We start from the raw sequence: 20,257 nt of genomic DNA, 5'->3' as shown, positions 1-20,257 counted from the left end.
ATTACCAAGGACAATAGACGGCGGATAGCTTCCTTCAAAGGGCCTGGAAAACAACCAGACTAAAGCTCCTCAATTTGGCTCTTGACACCCAACCATGAAGGACGAAGAGCAGTAAATGACACTCAAACGGAACACTAAAACTTTGCCTAATTTTGTAATTGTGGGAGCCCATAAGGCTCTGCTGCCTTATAACGTCACGTAGAAACATTTTTCAGCCTGAATGTCCCAAAGACAAACTTCTGCATGATCTTTTTGAAGAGAAAATGTGACGCCGAGTTGGAGGGAGCTCTGCACAGTTTGTGATAAAACACCTCGGGGGAAATGTGCAGAAAAGTAAAACCGATTTAAATGAAAATGTGCCAGCCAGGAGGCATGTTTAAGTTTAAGATGAAAGGATTGTGTTTATTTCCATACTTTCATTTGGGATTAGTTTGTTCACAAGTTTTCTGATGCGACAAACGCAGATAAGTTCATTTTTATTTAATTTAGGATAATTCATGCGGCTCACTGCGATTTAGACATGTAATAACATATCATGGGTACGCCTGAATATTGGAAACACACTAACTTAAATTTTGAATATAGCTTAAATATGTGAAAAAAAGGTTCTAAACAAAACTTAAAATATATAAATGAGCTAAAACAAACCCCGTTGCCATAAGCTTTCATCAGATAATGCAGTTAGTTGTGTAATAAGTTGTCTTCGTTTTTATTTTTTACATGCAGTATTTTATGTACTTTTATAATAAAATATTTCAGATTTAAACACCTATTGTTTTTTATTATTCTACTCTAATTGATTTTTCACATTATAATTGGAATAATACGAAGTTGTTGTTTTTCCATCTCTAAAATAAGTGTCGCTATTATGGGCTTCATGTTTTGCCAGCTGTTTTTTTTTCTTTTTTCCCTTCTTCAGTCAAACATACTATAATTTGCAAGAGACTTACTGGGAAGAGTAATTTGCAACAAACATACTTGGAACAATGATTTGTAACAAATACACGTTCATGTAATTTTCGCACTTGTCTTACCTTGACTGCTGATGTTGTTATGGGCACACTGCATTATCATATGGTCCCTCAGTCTGCCACAAACACGTACGCAGTTCATCTACATAACTCCAGCGGTGACTGGAACTGCTGATGTTTAATTGCAGAATTAAGCAACTGACAAACAATGAAAAGAGCAAGGACAGCATGGCAGTATGAAGGCCATAATATATGAACTTGTACTGCCACCTATTGGATTACAGCCGCAACTGCTCAAATGATCGCTTAATAGTGATTTTGAGAAACATTTTAAACCCTAAACGTGTAATTTCAATCTCAGTGTGATGGCTTTGGGCTGATTGGCTCTGTGGAAATAAATAAAATAAGCCTGTTTGACCATGGACAAAATGTAGTCCGATCTGCAAGTTTTGTGTTATAATAGGCTATACTTACTTTATTGTGAAGTGATCATTAATAATGAAACGTTTGATTAGAACAATCTTCCTTAAATGCATTTTCTCACTATTGGATCCTTTGTGTGGAAAAAAAAACAACTGCTCCAACTCGTTTGTTGTGTATTTTGACACACACACACACACACACACACACACACACACACACACACCTTAATCCTAGTGGGCATTGTACTACAGAAAAAACTCTTCAAAAATATCCTAATGTAGGCCTAATAATAGTGAGCAGGCTATCGGATGTAGTATTGTATAATGTAAATATTATAGTGGTGATTATAAAATAGCCTACACTACAGTTTACCAGATACACATTATTAAGTCCCCATAGGACATATATTTCTTTAGGGCAGCACTGACACTATTTGATAATAGCCTACACATAAGGCTATTTGACTACGTAGTAGGCTATTTGATATTTAGAATTTAAATGTCACTGTTTAAAATTTAAACTAATTTCTTTTTTGCAAGGGAAGATTATTCTTTTGCGGGTTATTTCCATTTGACTATGTCGTATAGGTGTGCCATACAGAAGCTTTAGTACAGAGATAACTGAAATGTTCATTTTCTTCCCTCCGGAAATCAAGACACTAATCAACCTAAACCGCAGAAGTAGGGTAGATACGTTTATATACGTTTATTTTAGGTATGGCATTACAAATATAAGAAAAGTAGGTGTATATAGAAACCTGCAGGTGGTAAACGCAGAAAAGTATTTTCAAACTAATTCGAGTTTCTGTTAAAGTCGATGTGAATTTATGAAATGCAGATATAGCCCATTTCATTATGTTGCCCACGTTGTCTTCAGTCCATATAGCTTCGAGGCAGACACGAATGAAGGCTATATTGTTTACAAGGGAGTGACCACACAAAAATCTAGGCTAATATAATGTAACCTAATACAATGGCCCTCTAATGAATGTGAAAAGCTTATTGTTGCATTGTTGAGATTGTGGGGAAAAGGGATTTTTATGACTTCTTTAAATGAACATCTACCTGTCCATACTGGGCTTTTATGGACTGTATTTTCTGCCAGTGTAAGAATTGTTTTAAACGTTAGGCTACAGCCCAAAAAGTATTCTGTAGCCTTTCATTTGCACTGGAAGTATTTCTTAATGTATGCGGTGCATTTAGGGCCCTGCATTTACCCTTGTAGGCTACTATATGGGTCAGTCACCTTGTTACTCTTCCATGTCACTTCACAATGATACCACAAGAGATTGCACGCATGTGCTTTTAAAATAAGAGCCCCGGACACTGAAATTGACATAAGCCAAAAATTCTTTTGATATTTCCAACTAAACAGATGGTTAAAATTGAACTTCATCTCCCACCCACCCAATACCTAATATTTCCTCATGGAGTATTTTTGCTTTGCAGGACTGGGAGCAAGGGTGGGGCGGAACAACATATTTTGCATATCACGTGACGCTGTATTAACAAATCAACAATTACCTACCCTTTAGTCTTCAGGAGTTGCTAAAAGGCTTGCAAGAAGCGTTTGAGGAAAGCTCCATGGAAATGTGTGAGCGGAATCCTTTAAATCCCGGCTATGTTGGTTCTCTGTTGAATTTAACTACCCCTGAGTCGCTGTATTTCTCCAACTTGCGGGGTAATGGAGCCCACATACCCGGGCTGCACCAGATCTCTTACAATAGGAGAGAGGTGTGCACGCTTCCGTGGACTTCAAGTTCGTGCACGTCAGGACCAGCAGCACCACCACAGAGCCGCGCCTTTGGAGGCTACTCTCCGTCGTTTCTGTCCAACTCGGTGTCTATAAATACTAACTCCTCCAGCGGCCACGTCAAGGCGCATCTGGAGGAGTCAGCTCGATGCTTTCAGGTTACAAACCACAAGACAGAGGAGTCTGGCAGGCGTGAAGAGGTTTACGCCGGGGAGCATGGGTCCGCCAGTGACCGAGGCTACTCAGACCTAGATAGCAGGTCTCACAGTTCTGCGGCCCAACTTGATCCCGATTCAGGCACCAAACAGGAGCAGAATCGCGTTCACCCATCATCTAGTCACTCATGTTCCTGGACGTCTTTCGCAGAAGGTTAAGTAGCCTGTTTTATAGAACTATGTTGTTGCTTCAACTATTTTATAACACTAAGTACATGTACACTGTGCTTCTTGTTGTCATATTTTATGTCGATTCTCTCTCGTGATCTCCCGTCACATCAATTCCATTGGCGAATATTGTTATCTAGGAGTTAGTCATATGAACTCATGATGTCACACACAAACTGACTTTGTTATGGCCAGTTTACATCTCCTGTGGCATGATTATTATTTTAATATTCCTATCCTTTTAGAGGCTATGGTTCATGGTAATATCAGCCATATTTCATATATGTACAGTAGGCCTGCCCTCTTATATGTTATGGAACTACTTTTTATTTTTGTAAGATGTGAGCAACACTATAAGCAGTGCTATTGGGATCAGTTAATTGCATTCAGTCTATTTGAAGTTGGTGTTAATTTAACGTATAAAGCTTGTTTCTACCTCTGCTCCCTCCAGGTGCCCCATGGTGCTCGTCACAAGTGAGAACCAGAAAGAAGAGAAAGCCTTACACTAAGCAACAGCTTAATGAACTTGAGAATGAATTTATGATGAATGAATTCATCAACAGACAGAGACGGAAAGAGTTGTCAGAAAGACTGGACCTGAGCGACCAACAAGTGAAAATATGGTTTCAGAACCGGAGGATGAAGAAGAAACGACTGATGATGCGCGAACATGCTTTCTCCGCGTACTGATGACCTTTGGACTTGATCATGACCAGCAGCGCACGGAACATGTGTTGTACCATGAATGTTGCAGCACATTACATGTGCACACACTTTTCGGTTTGTGGCATGGACTTGTATAGATAGGCTGTGTATAAAAGGTTTATATTCCTGCCATGAGGCTACAGTTTGTATCCAGTCCCAAGTTCAGTGATATTAATAGTACTGAAAATGTATTGCAGATTAAGATATAATCGATTCATTTTTGATATTGAAATCAAATGCGCAGTATAGGCCCTGACTCCTGTCTGGCCTGTAGCCGCGGAATAATTAACCTTTTAACCAATGTTTCTTGCAGCTCAAAAGTCTATCAAAACTATTAGCTATTTAAACAGGAATATGGTTCTATATGCGTCTGTGTATGTTGTATGCTGGCCTGCGCATGTGGCGTGGGCCTAATGTAGAAGCAAACAGTCAAGTTCATGTTTACGGACGGATACAACATTAAGTTTTGCGAAATATATAATTAAATTGCATGTCTATTTCCTAATTGCTGTTATTCAATGAAATGCCTGATTTGCCCCCATTTATTGTAAATCTGATTAAATGAGCAAAGTAATATTGTTTTTGTTCTCTATGGCCTCGACTCGGTCTGTGGTGGAAAGTAATTATAATAAGTTATTTACTACAAATGCCTGAAAAACAAGTGTTTGTGCACGACACATTCTGATGGTGTTGGTTTGAACAACATTAGAACTGTATTTAAGAGTGGATTTCTGTTGTGAAACTTGTTTTTGTGTTGCTATCCAAACAAATCAGAATCACTCTTGCTCTGTAGGTCTATAAAATACATAACAAATAACATTTTTTAATATAAATAATTTCCGATTTAACTCATGCATACATCATCACAGAAAGCATGCTATTTGTAAGGATAGGCATTAGACCAGTCATCTTTGTATGCACGGACAAAGATTTTGTAACCTGCAGATGAATACATTTGTAAATAAAGATTTTTTTAATTACCTGAAGAGGAGTGATTGTGCATCATGTAAATCATTTTATATTTTTGGCAGTGTATTAAATGGCGAGTTAAACTTCTATAAGTATTCACGCTCACTAGTTGATCATTATATTTATCTTTAATCTCAATATGCAATAGTCTGCACCTCTTTCACCAAATTTTACTGATGATTTTAAAATAGAAGTCGAGAGGATTTCCTTTGGAGACATTTATGTTTGCCTATGCGTGTGTTACCTTTCACTAAAGCAACTCACTACTCCTCCCTTTATAAATCGATAATGAAAGGAAAATATGTTGCCTTTAACAAAGGCACTTTAATAACACATTTCTGGGAAACAATCCCCCACTCTAAATTAAACCTCCCAGTCTGCATCCAGCTATTCCTAAATGTTTGTCAAGCAGCTTCACAAATGCATTTATTTTTACAGCCTGCAAAACAAAATCACCGACTTATTTAGAAATATTATGTCAGCAACATCCACGTGCGTTTTGTTTAACTTATATCTGTGTATTTTCTTCCATGTTAGTCGAATTGGATGTTCTTTAGCTGTACTCAGCGCTGACGCGTAGTTCCTGCCCGCAACACACACACACACACACACACACACACACACACACACACACACACACACACACACACACACACACACACACACACACACTACAGTCATACTGTATGCATCCTTTATTTTGTAGTGATATTGAGTGCACTTTGAGCGCCAAAACAGGGTTTATCTGTGCGTAATTGCACTTTTGTCGATGTGTGTGCTATATAATTGGGCCATTGTTTATATTATTTAGCACATTATACATGTATCAGAACACTTTATTGTTGTTTCCACATAATGGTTGAGAATTGTTAGGGCCTACAGGTCACAAGTGGTCAGTCTAGTTTTAAAGGCTCAAACTGCAACTACCAAACAATTAGGCTACCAACCACCAATAGCCACGCCAATAGGCTATAACATTAGCCTACATGAACGTGAATCTATAAATGGAACCTCCCATTCATTATCACGTCATCTTCACCGCATCACTGCAACAAAACCATACCACTGCAGTCATATTCAAATGTTAATGAAAGAACGTTTCTAATCCAGTAATTGGTAATGAAACGCGAAGACATGGTTCTTCCATCCGTGACTGTTAGGCCTGTATATTGGAAAACAGATCTTTATTATTGTTCACACAATCAACACTGACACTCATATGCTGCGGGCCTGTTGTCCCAACTCGAGTTTTGTCTGTTTTTCTCATCTTAAATCGCCCCACACATGTTTCGCCTAGTTTTTATTGCTCGGACTATTTTGAACGGCTTCACTAAGTTTTCTATGCGTCAGATATATACAGTATAGCCTACGGTTTCCTTCAGTAGGCTATTTGTTGCTTAATTGCTTTACTGCCAAACGCAGCCAGACAGCGTCATAGCTCCTTAAGATAGTTGGGGGGGCCAAAACAAAGTTAAGGTCAAGTTAGTTTGGCTTTGCATTGCTACTTCCCACAATGTTTAACACAAAGCTACGTTTTTGTGAGGATGTTGAAATTAGATTAGTAGGCTAATTATGAACAGTAAAGTAGCTTCTCATTTATATTTGGTAAAATGGTTGTATCAAACGTCATATTACGCGCAACAAAACAGGCTCAGTCGCACGACAAGTTGAATTTGAAGTTTGGTCTCTCAAAATTTTTAATTGTAACGTGAAAAACTGTAATTTAAAATGTTGAAGTGAAAATGTGAGTAATCATTTTTTTCCTGAGCGCATATAATGTTAGTGAACGCTCAGAACAATAGATATTACACTTTACATTATATTTTAGTGCAACAGTAGAAAAACTGATCGAGGAATAATGATGATGATAATAATGGTAATAAAGGAGAATATACACTTCAAAATGCTTTACAACAAACAAATAAATGGAGGCAATAAAAGCCACAACCTAAAAGAAACAGTCACACAAGTGACTTTGTTTATTCCTCTGTTTGAGAACTTGAGAAAATGTAGTGATATTAGCATTTCACTACAATACTGTTGGTTGTTGGTGATGGCTAAATATTTGCTTTTTCTCTCTCTGTGAACTGCGTGTCGGATGAAAATAAATCAGCAATTTTCACCCTCATTTTTATGAATAAACACAAACTTTGTTTTGCATGGTGTTAACTGCCTGAGGCTTTTCCACGTGTCCAAGTGGTAAAGGTTGAAAACGAAGAACCCGACAACAGAGCTGATTTTACCCCCAATAGCAATAAACCCAGTCGCCTTGAAGCTCCTTCCACAATGCGTGTGACCTTCAGGCTTAAAGCGGTGAAGAATCTATTTGTCCTCTTACTACAATACTGGCCTTCAAACTGCGTTTTACTGATGCACAATTAGCGCAATAGTTTTGTGTTCAACTGTTCAGCATCGGGCCGGCAAAACCTATGAACTGCTTGGCTTGATTTTCTTTAAATGCTTTTTCTTCCCTTTTTCTACTTTCATACATTAATAAAATAACGTATAAAAATCATACTCACCATGGCAGACAGAAAATATTGATAAAGGCTTGAAGGCGTGTATCCGTTTACCAGTGTTCACCACCGAGAAGATCTCGGGGCCTAAACTCTGCAGGCATGGGCATGGCTGCCTTCGTGCAATAAAATGATTTGGGTGCAGAGGCTTGTTGGTAAATGCGTGGTGGACATCACCTAGACCACAGACGGTCAAAGCCAGTTGTTTTGGACTTGGCCGTGCTGAATGTGCTTAGTGATTCAGGTTTGCGATTGACTTAGCTTATGTTTTTGAAATCAACTTTCCTGCACTTTGCAATAGCATACCGTGGGCTGTTTTATTTGGCTGTTTTCACGCGCGTTCATCTGCTTTTATTATTAAGGTGTAACAAATGAAAAAGCAAGCTGGATATAATACTTTAACATTTAAATACAGAGAGTTTAAAGTTGGGATACATGCTTTGCAGTATCATTTACAATAGCACAGTGGTTTGTGGTCTTGTTATTTCTTTTGTGGCGCCTGAGCCTTTTCGCACCATGTCGCAGGCCAAGATAATTGCATCTGACAATATTTTTTTGCTGTGTATTTACATGTCTTCCAACCATCATGGTGCTCAGTGATTATACGTAATGGGCCCTAAAATGTATTTGCATAAAAAAACGACTTAATGAGACGCTTGTGAATCCCACAGGCTTCTGGTTTGACTGTGCAGCGGAAGTGCAGACACGGTGGCCTTGGTGCCATTTTCCTCAAGCTTTGCATTGAATTTGGAGGTCAACTTCAATGTTTCCTAACTGTTGCTGCAAACACACGCTGCCTACTCCAAAGTGCGCAAATCTATGGACGATTGAGCGCGTGCGGCTGTCATTACATATCATTATACAATGACGATGATGCTGTAAAGCTTTCAATTAAATACTCCAGCGGTGGTTCACAAATTTCTTTTTCCGCGAGCTATAGGGTTAGAAGGCTGGAGAGGAGTTTCCTGTGCAGCCAGGGAGCCAATGAAGTCTCTTGCATGCGCTCACATGAGTTTCTCCGGACAGTTTTTAATGACTGATATTGATGTATGGTAATTTCTTGGCTGGATCACATGACACAATTACCTCAAGAATCGATCAAGATGTATTGCAGGTCTGCCTGCGTTTCCGATTTTCTCTCCCTGGCGGGGTCTTTCCACGCGCCTGTGGTGCTATAGATGGACAAAGTTTAACACAGTCAAGCTGCCAATTCATCTCCTCTGTTGCAAAGAGGAAAAGGGGAAGAAGAGATATGACGGAATACGATGATCGCAGCTGTGCGTCAAATATGTATTTACCGAGCTGTACTTATTACGTTTCGACGCCCGATTTTACATCAGTCTCCTCCTTTTTACCGCAGACTACTTCGTGTCAGATTAATTTCCCCTATTCTCCCAACATAGCCCAAGTCCAACCTGTCCGAGAAGTCGCTTTCAGGGATTATGGACTGGACCATCCCAGCAAATGGCACTACAGGGGCAATTACGCGTCTTACTACTCAACGGACGACATAATGCATCGGGACTTGATCCAGTCCTCCAGCAGCAGGGCGGATGTGATATTCAAAAACGAGTCATTGTACGGCCACCACGGGGGGACGAGCTCGCCGTGCAATTTCTTCACCGGTGTCGGCCGAAATGGGGTTCTCCCACAGGGCTTTGACCAGTTTTTGGACAATCCTAACTCGGACAAGCCCAACGCGGAGCTCCCCAAACAAAAGACAGACTCTGCTACTCCCGGAGATGCTGCGAATAACAATCAGGCTTTAACCAAACTAGAGCAGCACAAAGCTGACCCGAGCGGGAGCGCCGACGAGGACTCATCCTCCAACTGCGGCGACAACAACAAGCAACAGAGTAAGTATTCTCCTCTTTGTCTTGGATATAAAGTGTGCAAGTTAGACAAAAGCGCGTCTGAACTGCGCTGTGTCCACCTCCGTGGCCGTCCAGGGTTATGTGCCTCTTTATAAGCATGCAAAAGATTTTATATCCCTATAAGGTTTAGTTTACGGTTGTAAAGATATTTACAATGGGGAAACCGTTAAGTTATAGTTTAAAGGTTGGCTTGTGTCTGACAACGACAATGTGTTGCTGGGAGGGATTTGTATGGATAGAGAATTCGAGAAATTCGTTTTTATGAAAGTGTATTTCATCGGTTTATAGGTAATGGTGTGCAAGACTTTTAAGGAATGCAATACCTACATACACTAACATTTGCATCAAATCAGTGCAGTAGTCTGTAAGTTCTTATTAATGCCATTTCCGCTGTTTTCTCTCATTGTGTGTGTGGCGCAGAGAGAGGCCTTTGTGGACAAATAAATGGATAAATACATGTATCTGTCAACCTGTTAACTGCATTGTAGTCTACATTGTTGTAGCCTACTTGATCTTCAATTTTTTTCGTTTTCTTTTTCTTGCGCAGGTTCATCAACCAAGTCCAGGAAGAAGAGGTGTCCTTACACCAAATACCAGATCCGAGAACTTGAACGAGAGTTTTTCTTCAACGTGTACATTAACAAAGAAAAGCGACTTCAGCTGTCCAGGATGTTAAACCTGTCCGATCGGCAGGTGAAGATTTGGTTTCAGAACAGAAGAATGAAAGAGAAAAAGCTGAACCGTGACCGCCTTCAGTATTTTACTGGGAATCCTTTATTCTGATACCTGACATTACACACACACACACACACACACACACACACACACACACACACACACACACACACACACACACACACACACACACACACACACACACACACACACATTTTAAAGACTGGTCTCCTCTGCATATTTGAATCTTCGTAATCCTGTCTAAAAAGTTAATTTCACCTAAATTTGGCATTTGCAGATGCAATATTTTTTACAAACACTTTCTGCATCTATTTATTTGTGTACACATATTTTCACGTTATTGGCAACAAATATTCCAGCAAAGCGTGAGCTGTGCTTTGAAATTATTTATATAAAATATATGTAGGCTTCTTCCTTGTGTAATGTCCATTTATACGTCGCATGTAATGCACGTTGTGGTGTGAAATAAAGTAGACACGGCATCTTTCTTCTAAAGATTCCTCAATGGAGAAATTTGGCGCTTGCAGGCCTGTATAATCCCGTTATTTCCTCTGCTTTCAAACACTGGATTGTTTACTAAACCTTGAACCGTCTAGACGGTATAATAAACGTAGCTGTAAACGTCTAAATAAGGGGGCTATTGAACGTGTCCTAACCCAACCCCCAGACCAAAGTAGTTCTACTCCATAGCTACAAATGTTTGGAGAATTCAAGAGATTTCTGCGCATCCCGTCCATATTTAGCTCCTTTTGACATGTTGGGACACATGTATAGTTGTTAGCTGGGATCCAATGATGATATTCTAACAAGGACCGCCATAAAGAATAAGTAATATTTTATTTGGGCTTTGACGCCTTTAGATCTGCTGCGAAGGAGAAATATTGTAATTATTCAATTTAATCTTCAATCTAATTGCTTGCGGTTTTTTTTTTATTATTTTGATTTAATGCAGGCGAAACGTTTCCATCTTTGTGCAGCTCCACTGTACACTGACCACAGGCTGAGTGCCATGTTTTACCTCAGTAGTGTATATCTGTTATTTTTGTAATCAAAGGGGCGGAGTAAATAAACGCATTCATTCCACACAAACAGTCGCTTTATTGATCATTCATGTGATTATTTTAACTTTAGCTCTATGCAGAAACAATTACGCCCCTTGTTTTCAGCTTCTTTTATGAAAAAATAAGTTTGGAGATTAATATAATTTCATTTGTGATGCATCACATCTACACTTATTTCCAAAAAAGGCTATTATAAAACTGAGGTTTCATTAAGCGTTTAATTGGGTTGTCATCATATCCTACAGTGAAATTGCATTACCAACTGTGTAGGGCATTTCACTTTGCTTCTCGCTGTGTCCACATGAGGGCAGACTTGCAGCTTTGTGTGTAAATGGAAATGCAGAGTTCAGCCAAATTTAACATCCAACCTGCATGAAAAGCATTCAGTGTCCGAATAATCTGTTCAACACAGGTTTTGTTTACATTCTTATTTTATTCTAACTCCATCCAGTGGCCCGAATTATGTTTTGATTTCAACAGATTTTACATTTAAAAATCTTTTTTTTAAATCAAATCATTCAACAGTAGCCTTATAGGCTACTTGGTTTTAAGAAAAGAACAGTTAGTCTCAATACACAATAAGTATTACAGTCAGTGCAGTTTAATTGATGCAACTCCTGTGTCTTCCAGACGGCAATTATAGCTATTTACAAGTCACGTGTTTTTGAAAGGACAAACTAAATACATATTTATACTCCTCTCTTTGTATCTGAACCTTAAAAAATACACACTTCGATCTTTACCTGAAGGCCGCACAGCCTTAGGCCACTGTTATCTCTCTCTACAGACACCAGATATTGTGGGGGGGATTATTGAGAAAATGTGCTATACATTTCCTTTCATTTGATTTCATGTTGCAGCTGTACCTGTTATTAAATGATCGTTTATCTGCGTCTGGCTATTTGCTCTTAAAATATAAGCGTTATTACCAAAAAGGAAAGTTTTACCTGAAACTACAACATTGTCGGTGACTTTTTTCGATTAACTCCACCCTTATTTTATTATTGTATGCGCTTTTCTGTTTGAAATATTCGTGGATCTCCTGATTTATTATTGTTATTATTATTATTATTTGTTTTAATATTATTGCATAATCCGAAATCCAATTTGTTTTTCCACTTTTACGGTAAGCTACATTGTAATTTATTATAGCCTACCTGGAGAATATACTACCATATTATAAAGATTTTTTTTTCAAATGAGTGCGTCACATGATATGCAAAATAGCCCAATGTTATCTTTGAACAATTGCCATTATAAGAAACATGATAATTAAAACAAAATGTGGTCAGATGTCTCAGTTAAATGTTATTTTTTTTCTTCCTTTAGGCTCAAATAACCGAACGTGGTATAGGCTACCGATGAATGTCTTTTCTACACAAATTCAATGATTAAATTTGGGTTAACAAGGCTTTATTTTGTTGTTTGTGAATCCTGTGATGTTTAGATGATTTGCTTACTAGGCATTATGCTATTTACAACCATCTGTAAATATAAGAGCCTTGAAGACAGATCTACACAACCTCTCAAACCAGTTGTAGGATTATTTAAAGCTTATTGCATAAATACCAAAGATATTATTATTTCAAGCTGCATTTGTGTATTTGTAAACACCTGTAGGATCGTTGCAATTATTTTGGCCTAACATCTGATTTTCGGTGTAAGGATATTTTCAGATCCAGTGTGTTTTTTCCCCCTCAGTTTCACAGGCACACTGTTTATCTTGCACGCATTTGCCATCCTTAAAGACAAAAACAATGGAGCCCTGAGCAAAATAATTCCCAGCCTATACACTGCCAGGTTTTTATTTTGGACATCGGAAATACCTCAGAAAAATACAAATAATGTGCTTAATAATAATCTGTGCAAATAATAAAGGCCATTTTCTATCCGTCTTAAGTGGAGTTTATTTGAGAGGTAAAGCCTTGCAGGGTCATAATGTTGACCTTCATGCATACAGAGCTTCTAGTAGCCTAGCTCAATTTAAATGTGTGAATGGTGCACCCACATTTTACCTTATACATTCCTTATGTTGTTGCTGACATGTTGCAAGATATCCAAATGACCGATGTCCTTGCATCGAATGGTTTGATGCTGTTTTATTACAAAAACGAAACAGGATCTGTTTATTTTTTGTAATATAAGAGCAAGAAATAAAACAAAACTCAAAATCTGAAATAATGGGGAAAAACTGCAGCAAAAAACAGCAAACAGGTCTATGTCAATCAATTTGTCATCTTTATTCTGTTTTCAATTATTTAAATTCAAAGATATTCGAGACAGTAAAATAGATTGGCAAAATACATTTAATGTGAGCTCTGTTGTTGGTGTAAATGGTTGATATGAATACAAGCAAACATTAAATTCAGTAGAGATGGTTACATTCTTTCAGACAGTCTGCAGTTGTCGCCTACATGCGCCATAGGCAGCATTTTACACGCACACATACACACTCCCTTTCCTCGGTCTCTCACACAAAGACACATATATCCTCTGAAAAATTTAACTCATTTAAAACATGTCATAGAGCTTCAATTGTTGCACACGTCAGATCCAAATGAAGGTGGACTGTTTTCTGGTGAATCGTCTTTAAAAATGTGATTGTCTCTGTTTTTGGTTGAACAGTCTCTGTTAAGTCCTACACCAATTTCAAGTCCGTGTTGTAGGTGTCGCTGTTGACCACGTCTGCATCCGCAGTGCTAGTGTGTGGTGCTAGTGTGTGTGTGCAGGGAGAGAAGGCAGGAGGCTGCGTCTCAAGGCCATTTTCAAATCTCATTGGTGGGCTTGTCATGTGGTCGGGAGGCATCCTGACTTACGCGGAGATTGTTTTTCCTAGATATGTCAGCTTACAAAGGACATCTCTCTCCTCTAAAGAACTTAACCCCCCAAAATGTCCTTTCCCAGTAGCTCTCCTGCGGCAAACCCATTTTTAGTGGACTCGTTAATTGGTGCATGCAGGTCGGACAGCTTTTACTCCAGCAGCAACATGTACATGCCGTCTGGCTCACAAATGGGAACTTACGGAATGCAAACCTGTGGACTCCTGCCGTCTTTCGGCAAAAGAGGGGAGGTCAACCACCAAAATATGGGCATGAATGTCCACTCGTACATACCTCAAATAGATAGCTGGACTGATCCGAATAGACCCTGCCGAATAGAGCCGTCCAGTCAGATGTCAAACTGTACATTTTCACAGAGCATAAAGGAAGAGAGTAACTGCTGCATGTACTCCGATAAGAGAGTACAACATGTCAGCTCGTCAGATGTCCCCGTATATTCTAACGTTATTTCCGAGTCTTGTTCTGTTGATGGTCCCGAGATCCCGGTTCCGGGCTATTTCAGACTGAGCCAAACTTATGCGAACGGGAAACATCAGGAAAACTACTGCCATGAGCCGCCGAGTCCAAACCCAACACTGATGCAGCTCAGCCGGGTCACCCCGAAACCGCAGTCCTCCTCTGCGCCTTCTAATTTTACAGAGGTTGAAAAGAAAAGTGACGACGTCCCTCAAAACCCCGAGACCTCAAGGACACCGGTCCCCGCAGAAAGCCCGGATCTAAAGTCCAACTCCGGGGAGAAAAGCTGCTCCATGGAAGCCTCTGTGTCCAGTCCCGAACTGCTTCAGAAGGAGGGGAAAGGTGGGTTGGCTACAATGAAAGCTTTTATCTTGTGGCGCTGCAGTGCTGAGAAGGCTCCAGCATCATAAAACCAAGTATAAAACACAAACAACCCTAAAGTCGTAATGTTTAATGAGAGTCTTTCTCAGGTTGCAGTAACGGGCAACAGTGAATGGTTTTACCATGCAGCATGCAGACTGTGTCCTTCTTTGCTCAGATACATGTAAATTCAAATAATGTGCATTTTTTTTTAAAAACTTCACTTTCTTTATATTTTGGCTTATTGCACGGTTTTCACAGCTAAACATGATTGGCATATTTGTTGCATGAATGCAAAATGCAATCACTCTTCCAGAATTGGCTCATTTGCAGCTGTGTATTCTGAATATGAGTCTGTATCTTTAACTACAACATGACAAAATCTGTGTTTGAAATTCACTTTAAAGTTGATCATTTTAACAATTTAATCAACATTTAAACTAAATAGAATAGATTTGTTGATCATGTTTCGAGCTGTATAAAGGTGTCATCTGGTGCGCGTTTTGATCATTTGGGGAGGGGGGGTTTAATTGAACGTATTTTAGTGGTGTCACGTAGGCTACGTGACTAATAACATCCCCTGCATTTTATTTATTCTGGGAAAACATTTATATCGTGTGTTATTTCCAAAAGGTAAAATCCAAAGCAGCAGGTAAGAGTTTGTTCAAGCTGAATCACTGAATGACTGAATGTCTCTGATTTTGATTGTTTACAGACTGCAAAGGCGACACGCCGACAAGCAACTGGTTAACTGCAAAAAGTGGGAGAAAGAAAAGATGTCCCTACACAAAGCACCAGACCTTGGAGTTGGAGAAGGAGTTTCTCTTCAATATGTATCTGACCCGAGAGCGCCGCCTAGAGATCAGCAGGGGCGTCAACCTGACCGACAGGCAGGTCAAGATCTGGTTTCAGAACCGCAGGATGAAACTGAAGAAAATGAACAGAGAAAACCGCATCCGTGAACTGACCTCAAATCTCACCTTTTCGTGAGCGTGCATGTGTCTGTGGTTAGCTATCTTTTATTTTCTCTCATCTTCAGTTTGATGCTTTATTTGCATTGGACGTGTATCTTCAATTTCAACGAAACTGTGACTATATACTGTATAAGCCAATTTTAGTACTTTGTGTGGCGTCGTGTATTTGTTTTATTTGATCAGGGTAACACTTTTTGGTCTTAAATTATTGGAAAAGTAGATTTCCTCCCTGTAGCCTGTAGACATGGGTATTCTATTGTGTCGCGATGGCGAGAGCTGGAAAAGAGTTACTCCTATTTTCATTCATGAAAGCACATTTCTTGTCACGTAGTGCAACATTTGTTTTACAGTAAGTGCAAGCTATTTGCTCAACCGTGTAATGTTTCTATGGCTGAAAACGATGTTAATCTGTGAATTGATTGCATGTTTGTGGCATGTATCTTAATAAATTATCAAATAATATTGTTTTGTGTTTGATATGCTATCAAAGTCTCTGGTCTACAGTTATTTGTTATTAGTGACTAGGCCTACAGCACCGTGGAAATCTTCGGTATTATTTGCATCGACGCAGGCATTAGTTTGCCTAAAACGGTTATGAAGAGAGGAAAAGAGAAACAATAGTCTAAACGAGCTGCACGTTAGCTGCTGCAAGAAAATAAATGCTGTTCTGAAAATGTTCCTGTTGTATTTTTAAGTTTTTTAAATATGAGTATAATTGTTTCCAACATGAGCTGACGATAAGCCTACAAGCCTAAAAACATGAAAAGATTTAGTTTGTGGGCTACCAGCAGTTTTAATGCGGTTTCTAGTTGTTAGGAAACTGCAACACTTAGCATATTATTGCATGGTTTTAAAGATAGTCCAGCTCACTGAAGACAAACTGAAAACCAGTGACTATTTGTGAAGTTAAGCACAAACAACTTAACCAAAATAAATAAGATGAGAAATATTTCCCAACCTTTATGTGTGTACGAACAGTGCAGCAGAGAGACGCAACGGGGCGGAGGTCGTTTAATCAAACAAAGATGGAGGTTTTTTTTTATACCAACAGTCTTTAAGGACCATCAGGCCGGCTAAGTTATGTTCAAGCACAAATTCACAGGCAAGACTCGCCTCTAACCTTCCTTCCGAGCGACACAGGCCTCAGCAGCCACGTTGCATTTATTTTCATTGCACTACAGGATAACTTCATATTTTAAGATTATTTGTGATAACTAGCAACTGTTGGTCTGCTCCAGTCTGCAGATTTGACCTAAATCTTGACTATTTATCTTAAAATTTGCTTCTTATTTTCTGACCTGAAGGTCAACAAAGTCTTTTTCAAAACAAGCAAATACTAATTTATATCTAGGCTACTAAAAAAAAGCGAGATATTACATTGAAATTACACCTTTTTATACATCAACACACAGACGGATTTTGCTTCTCCAAGTCGTTATTCCTTCTTTCTTTTTTATTGACGGCATGTATAATCACACACACCTCATAAAACATTTATTGATACATAAAGACATTATTGCCTGTCTTTGAATGAATACAATACTTTCACAACTGCAGTTTCCGTCTTAGCTTTTAAAAATCAAACCAAGCCAGAAAATGTGTTTTTATTCGCCGAATATTAACAATGGATACACCGCTTTGTGAACGGAAATGGCGTCTGTTATTTTACAACATGTTATTACATCTATTTTACGAGGAGTCCTTAAGTCTATAAAGCATTTTACTAGCATTGAGGGCATCAGGACGATATTAGGAGAGTGTTCTCCAACATTAAGTAAGATACGGGATGTTGGTGCACTGTGTGTGTGTTGGGGCGGGAAATATGTCTTATTCCTTTTTTGATCTGCTTGTATTGTTACAGCGTCCTGCAGCCACCCGCACACGAGAAACAGAAAACCTCATTTGCATTCATTTGAGCGAATGCTTTCTCCCCCCAGTCACATCTGATGGGGCTTTTTATTATTCGTGAAATGAAAAGCTAAATTAAACCTGACGACGAAAAAAAAAAGGGCAGGATTGATTTACTCGCTGTATTGGTAAATATGACCACGTGATCCATGTAACCAATCCCTGTAGATGCAGGCCAGCAAAAATACTATGATTGTTCATAGAGGGAAGCTTCCCGTAACAGTGCAACCCTTATTATATGACTAGGAAGAGATCAAAAATGTCTTCCAGTGGCACTCTCAGTAACTGCTATGTGGACGCTATAATGGGGCAGGAGCCGGAGGATGTGTACGGTGCTCGCTTTATTCAGGCTGCGCACACGGTGACGCCGAGGCCGTCAGGTGCTGGGGACAACGCAGACTTCTCCTCTTGCAATTTTGCACCAAAGTCCGCCGTTTTCTCGTCGTCTTGGTCCTCTGTTCACCCGCAGGGGATTTATCATCCGTATGTGCACCACCACCACCACCACCAGTCCCATCTCCCCGGCTCGGACGGCAGATATGTAGGCGTCCGCTCCTGGATGGACCCCATCTCCAACCACGTTTCTTTCGCCGGATTTCACTCCAGCAGTCGGCCGTACGGGACAAAGCCAGAGGTCTTGCCACCGAAAGCAGAGTGCGACACGCTGGAGGCAGAGGCTCGGCCGCTCGCCGGCGAATTCGCGTGTGGAGTATCGGAGTGTCCAGAAAAAGCGACCAAAGAGCACAGTGGAAGTGAGCTTTCGAGCCACAGCGAGCCCAAAGAGGAAAAACAACAACAACTCGACCCAAGTAAGTAAACGAAATAGCCAATGCTGATTTACAACCCTAAGAACTGCATGAGCTGGGTGTGTAAAACTAGAGGTTTTACTAACCTATAAAAGTGTCTCGTACTATAGGCTACCTCGGCTCGGGAAGGGGAAAAACCCGCCCTGCTAGGGTTATTACAGGGGTTCCTAAAGTTTTTTTCATGTCACAGGACGTCCAGAATTGATACACATTGTTCCTTTTTGATGAATGATTTAACCTGAGGTAGGCTTTAGAGACACATATAGGTCTAGATTATTTTCTATGTTATTTTACCTTGGCCTACCAGTAAAAACAGGAACACATGTAATGGAAATAGTCATCTTTACGCATTGTCTGTCACATTAAACAATTTCACATTTAGCTTTTGATTTCCTGCAACCACACCAGTGTCCTCACCCTAATTTGAGAACCATTTAGTGAAGTTTAAAATGAAAAACATCCTCATCACATGTCTTAACTTCATATGTATCTGTTTTTGCAGACAACCCTGCAGCAAACTGGATTCACGCACGCTCCACGAGAAAGAAGCGATGCCCGTACACAAAATATCAGACATTAGAGCTGGAGAAGGAGTTCCTTTACAACATGTATTTGACAAGAGACCGACGCTATGAAGTGGCCCGCATACTCAGTTTAACCGAGAGACAAGTGAAGATCTGGTTCCAGAACAGGAGGATGAAAATGAAGAAGATGAAGAAAGAAAGCAGCGGCGGCAAGGAGCAGCTATGAAATCACTATCGCCATTTCACACATTTGTACCAAGGAAGCCATCTGAAAAATTAAATTCATTTTGGTAGGAGCCTCGGTAGCCATTTTCATTTTTTTTGTCCATAGGTATAGCGTGATATTGCGTGTCAGTGTCCGAACGTGTTGGCCAAATATGCATCAAAATCACATGTGCAGGAATTTGTCTTGGTGAGAGTCTGACAGGATCCATCAAATAGGCTATGTTTCATCTAAAATGCTCTCTGTTTTACATTTTACACAACCGCAAGCAGTTCATCAGATGTGTTGAGCCTTTCCCCCCACCCCCTACCCCCCTCCCCAGTAGGAAACATGCATATATGTGTATTGCTTTTATAGTTGTTAAGAATTTGGAGTTGTATATAAAACATTTTCAACTACTTGACTGCTGTCTGTTGTTGGTATACACACACGGAGATACTGCATCAGTAAACCGTACATTGACTTACTGTATTTTCGCAAAGAACTTTACTTTGAAATTGTTTCCCATAAGGTGTGTGAATGAAAAATATAGCCTAGGTAGGCGTGCGTTTTGCTTTCTTACAAAGTAAAGCATTTTCAACGATCCCTTTGATCTCAAACCTCAATGCATAGATTTCAATTTTCCTTTAATTTATTTAACTTTTTTTCTACACGATGCTGGCATACTGGTGGTTAATTTCATTTAGCCTAAGTAATTAGATTTTGTTTATATATATATATATATATATATATATATATATATATATATATATATATATATATATATATATATATATATATATATCTGCTGAGGCCTTGTTTTCGGTAAGACTGCAG

The 20,257-nt window shown here is 39.4% G+C and overlaps 4 protein-coding genes across 6 annotated transcripts in view; all 4 read left to right on the top strand.

Moving 5' to 3' along the window:
- The window catches only part of hoxd10a (homeobox D10a), a 42,417-nt gene extending 26,010 nt beyond the window's left edge, over positions 1-16,407 (top strand). Inside the window, exons 1-2 of one of the 2 annotated variants that reach the window (XM_028590360.1) lie at positions 14,137-14,988; positions 15,722-16,407. In XM_028590360.1, the coding sequence (XP_028446161.1) occupies positions 14,241-14,988; positions 15,722-15,996 (1,023 nt within the window). In that variant the 5' untranslated portion in view covers positions 14,137-14,240 and the 3' untranslated portion in view covers positions 15,997-16,407. Of the gene's footprint in view, positions 1-14,136; positions 14,989-15,721 lie in introns of those variants that run through there. The other variant, XR_003693658.1, reaches the window with a different exon arrangement.
- Positions 2,961-5,022, top strand: hoxd12a (homeobox D12a). Its single transcript, XM_028590363.1, has 2 exons — positions 2,961-3,515; positions 3,981-5,022. The coding sequence occupies exons 1-2, from the start codon at positions 2,978-2,980 to the stop codon at positions 4,217-4,219; spliced, it is 777 nt and encodes a 258-aa protein (XP_028446164.1). The 5' UTR covers positions 2,961-2,977; the 3' UTR covers positions 4,220-5,022.
- Positions 8,969-12,761, top strand: hoxd11a (homeobox D11a). Of its 2 annotated transcripts, XM_028590361.1 has the most exons (3): positions 8,972-9,575; positions 10,141-10,286; positions 12,680-12,761. In XM_028590361.1, the coding sequence occupies exons 1-3, from the start codon at positions 8,972-8,974 to the stop codon at positions 12,713-12,715; spliced, it is 786 nt and encodes a 261-aa protein (XP_028446162.1). In that variant the 3' UTR covers positions 12,716-12,761. The 2 variants fall into 2 exon arrangements, with proteins under 2 accessions (XP_028446163.1, XP_028446162.1); XM_028590362.1 differs by lacking the exon at positions 12,680-12,761 and having other exon boundaries at positions 8,969-9,575; positions 10,141-10,395.
- Positions 16,408-18,047: 1,640 nt separating the features above from the next.
- Positions 18,048-19,514, top strand: hoxd9a (homeobox D9a). Its single transcript, XM_028591360.1, has 2 exons — positions 18,048-18,697; positions 19,197-19,514. The coding sequence occupies exons 1-2, from the start codon at positions 18,127-18,129 to the stop codon at positions 19,442-19,444; spliced, it is 819 nt and encodes a 272-aa protein (XP_028447161.1). The 5' UTR covers positions 18,048-18,126; the 3' UTR covers positions 19,445-19,514.
- The last annotated feature ends 743 nt before the right edge of the window (positions 19,515-20,257 follow it).

The sequence above is a fragment of the Perca flavescens genome, chromosome 11 (genome assembly GCF_004354835.1).
Source record: "Perca flavescens isolate YP-PL-M2 chromosome 11, PFLA_1.0, whole genome shotgun sequence".
NCBI classification, from domain to species: Eukaryota; Metazoa; Chordata; class Actinopteri; order Perciformes; family Percidae; genus Perca; species Perca flavescens.
The sequence above is the reverse complement of the archived record's forward strand: the minus strand, read 5'-3'. Positions and strand labels throughout refer to the sequence as shown.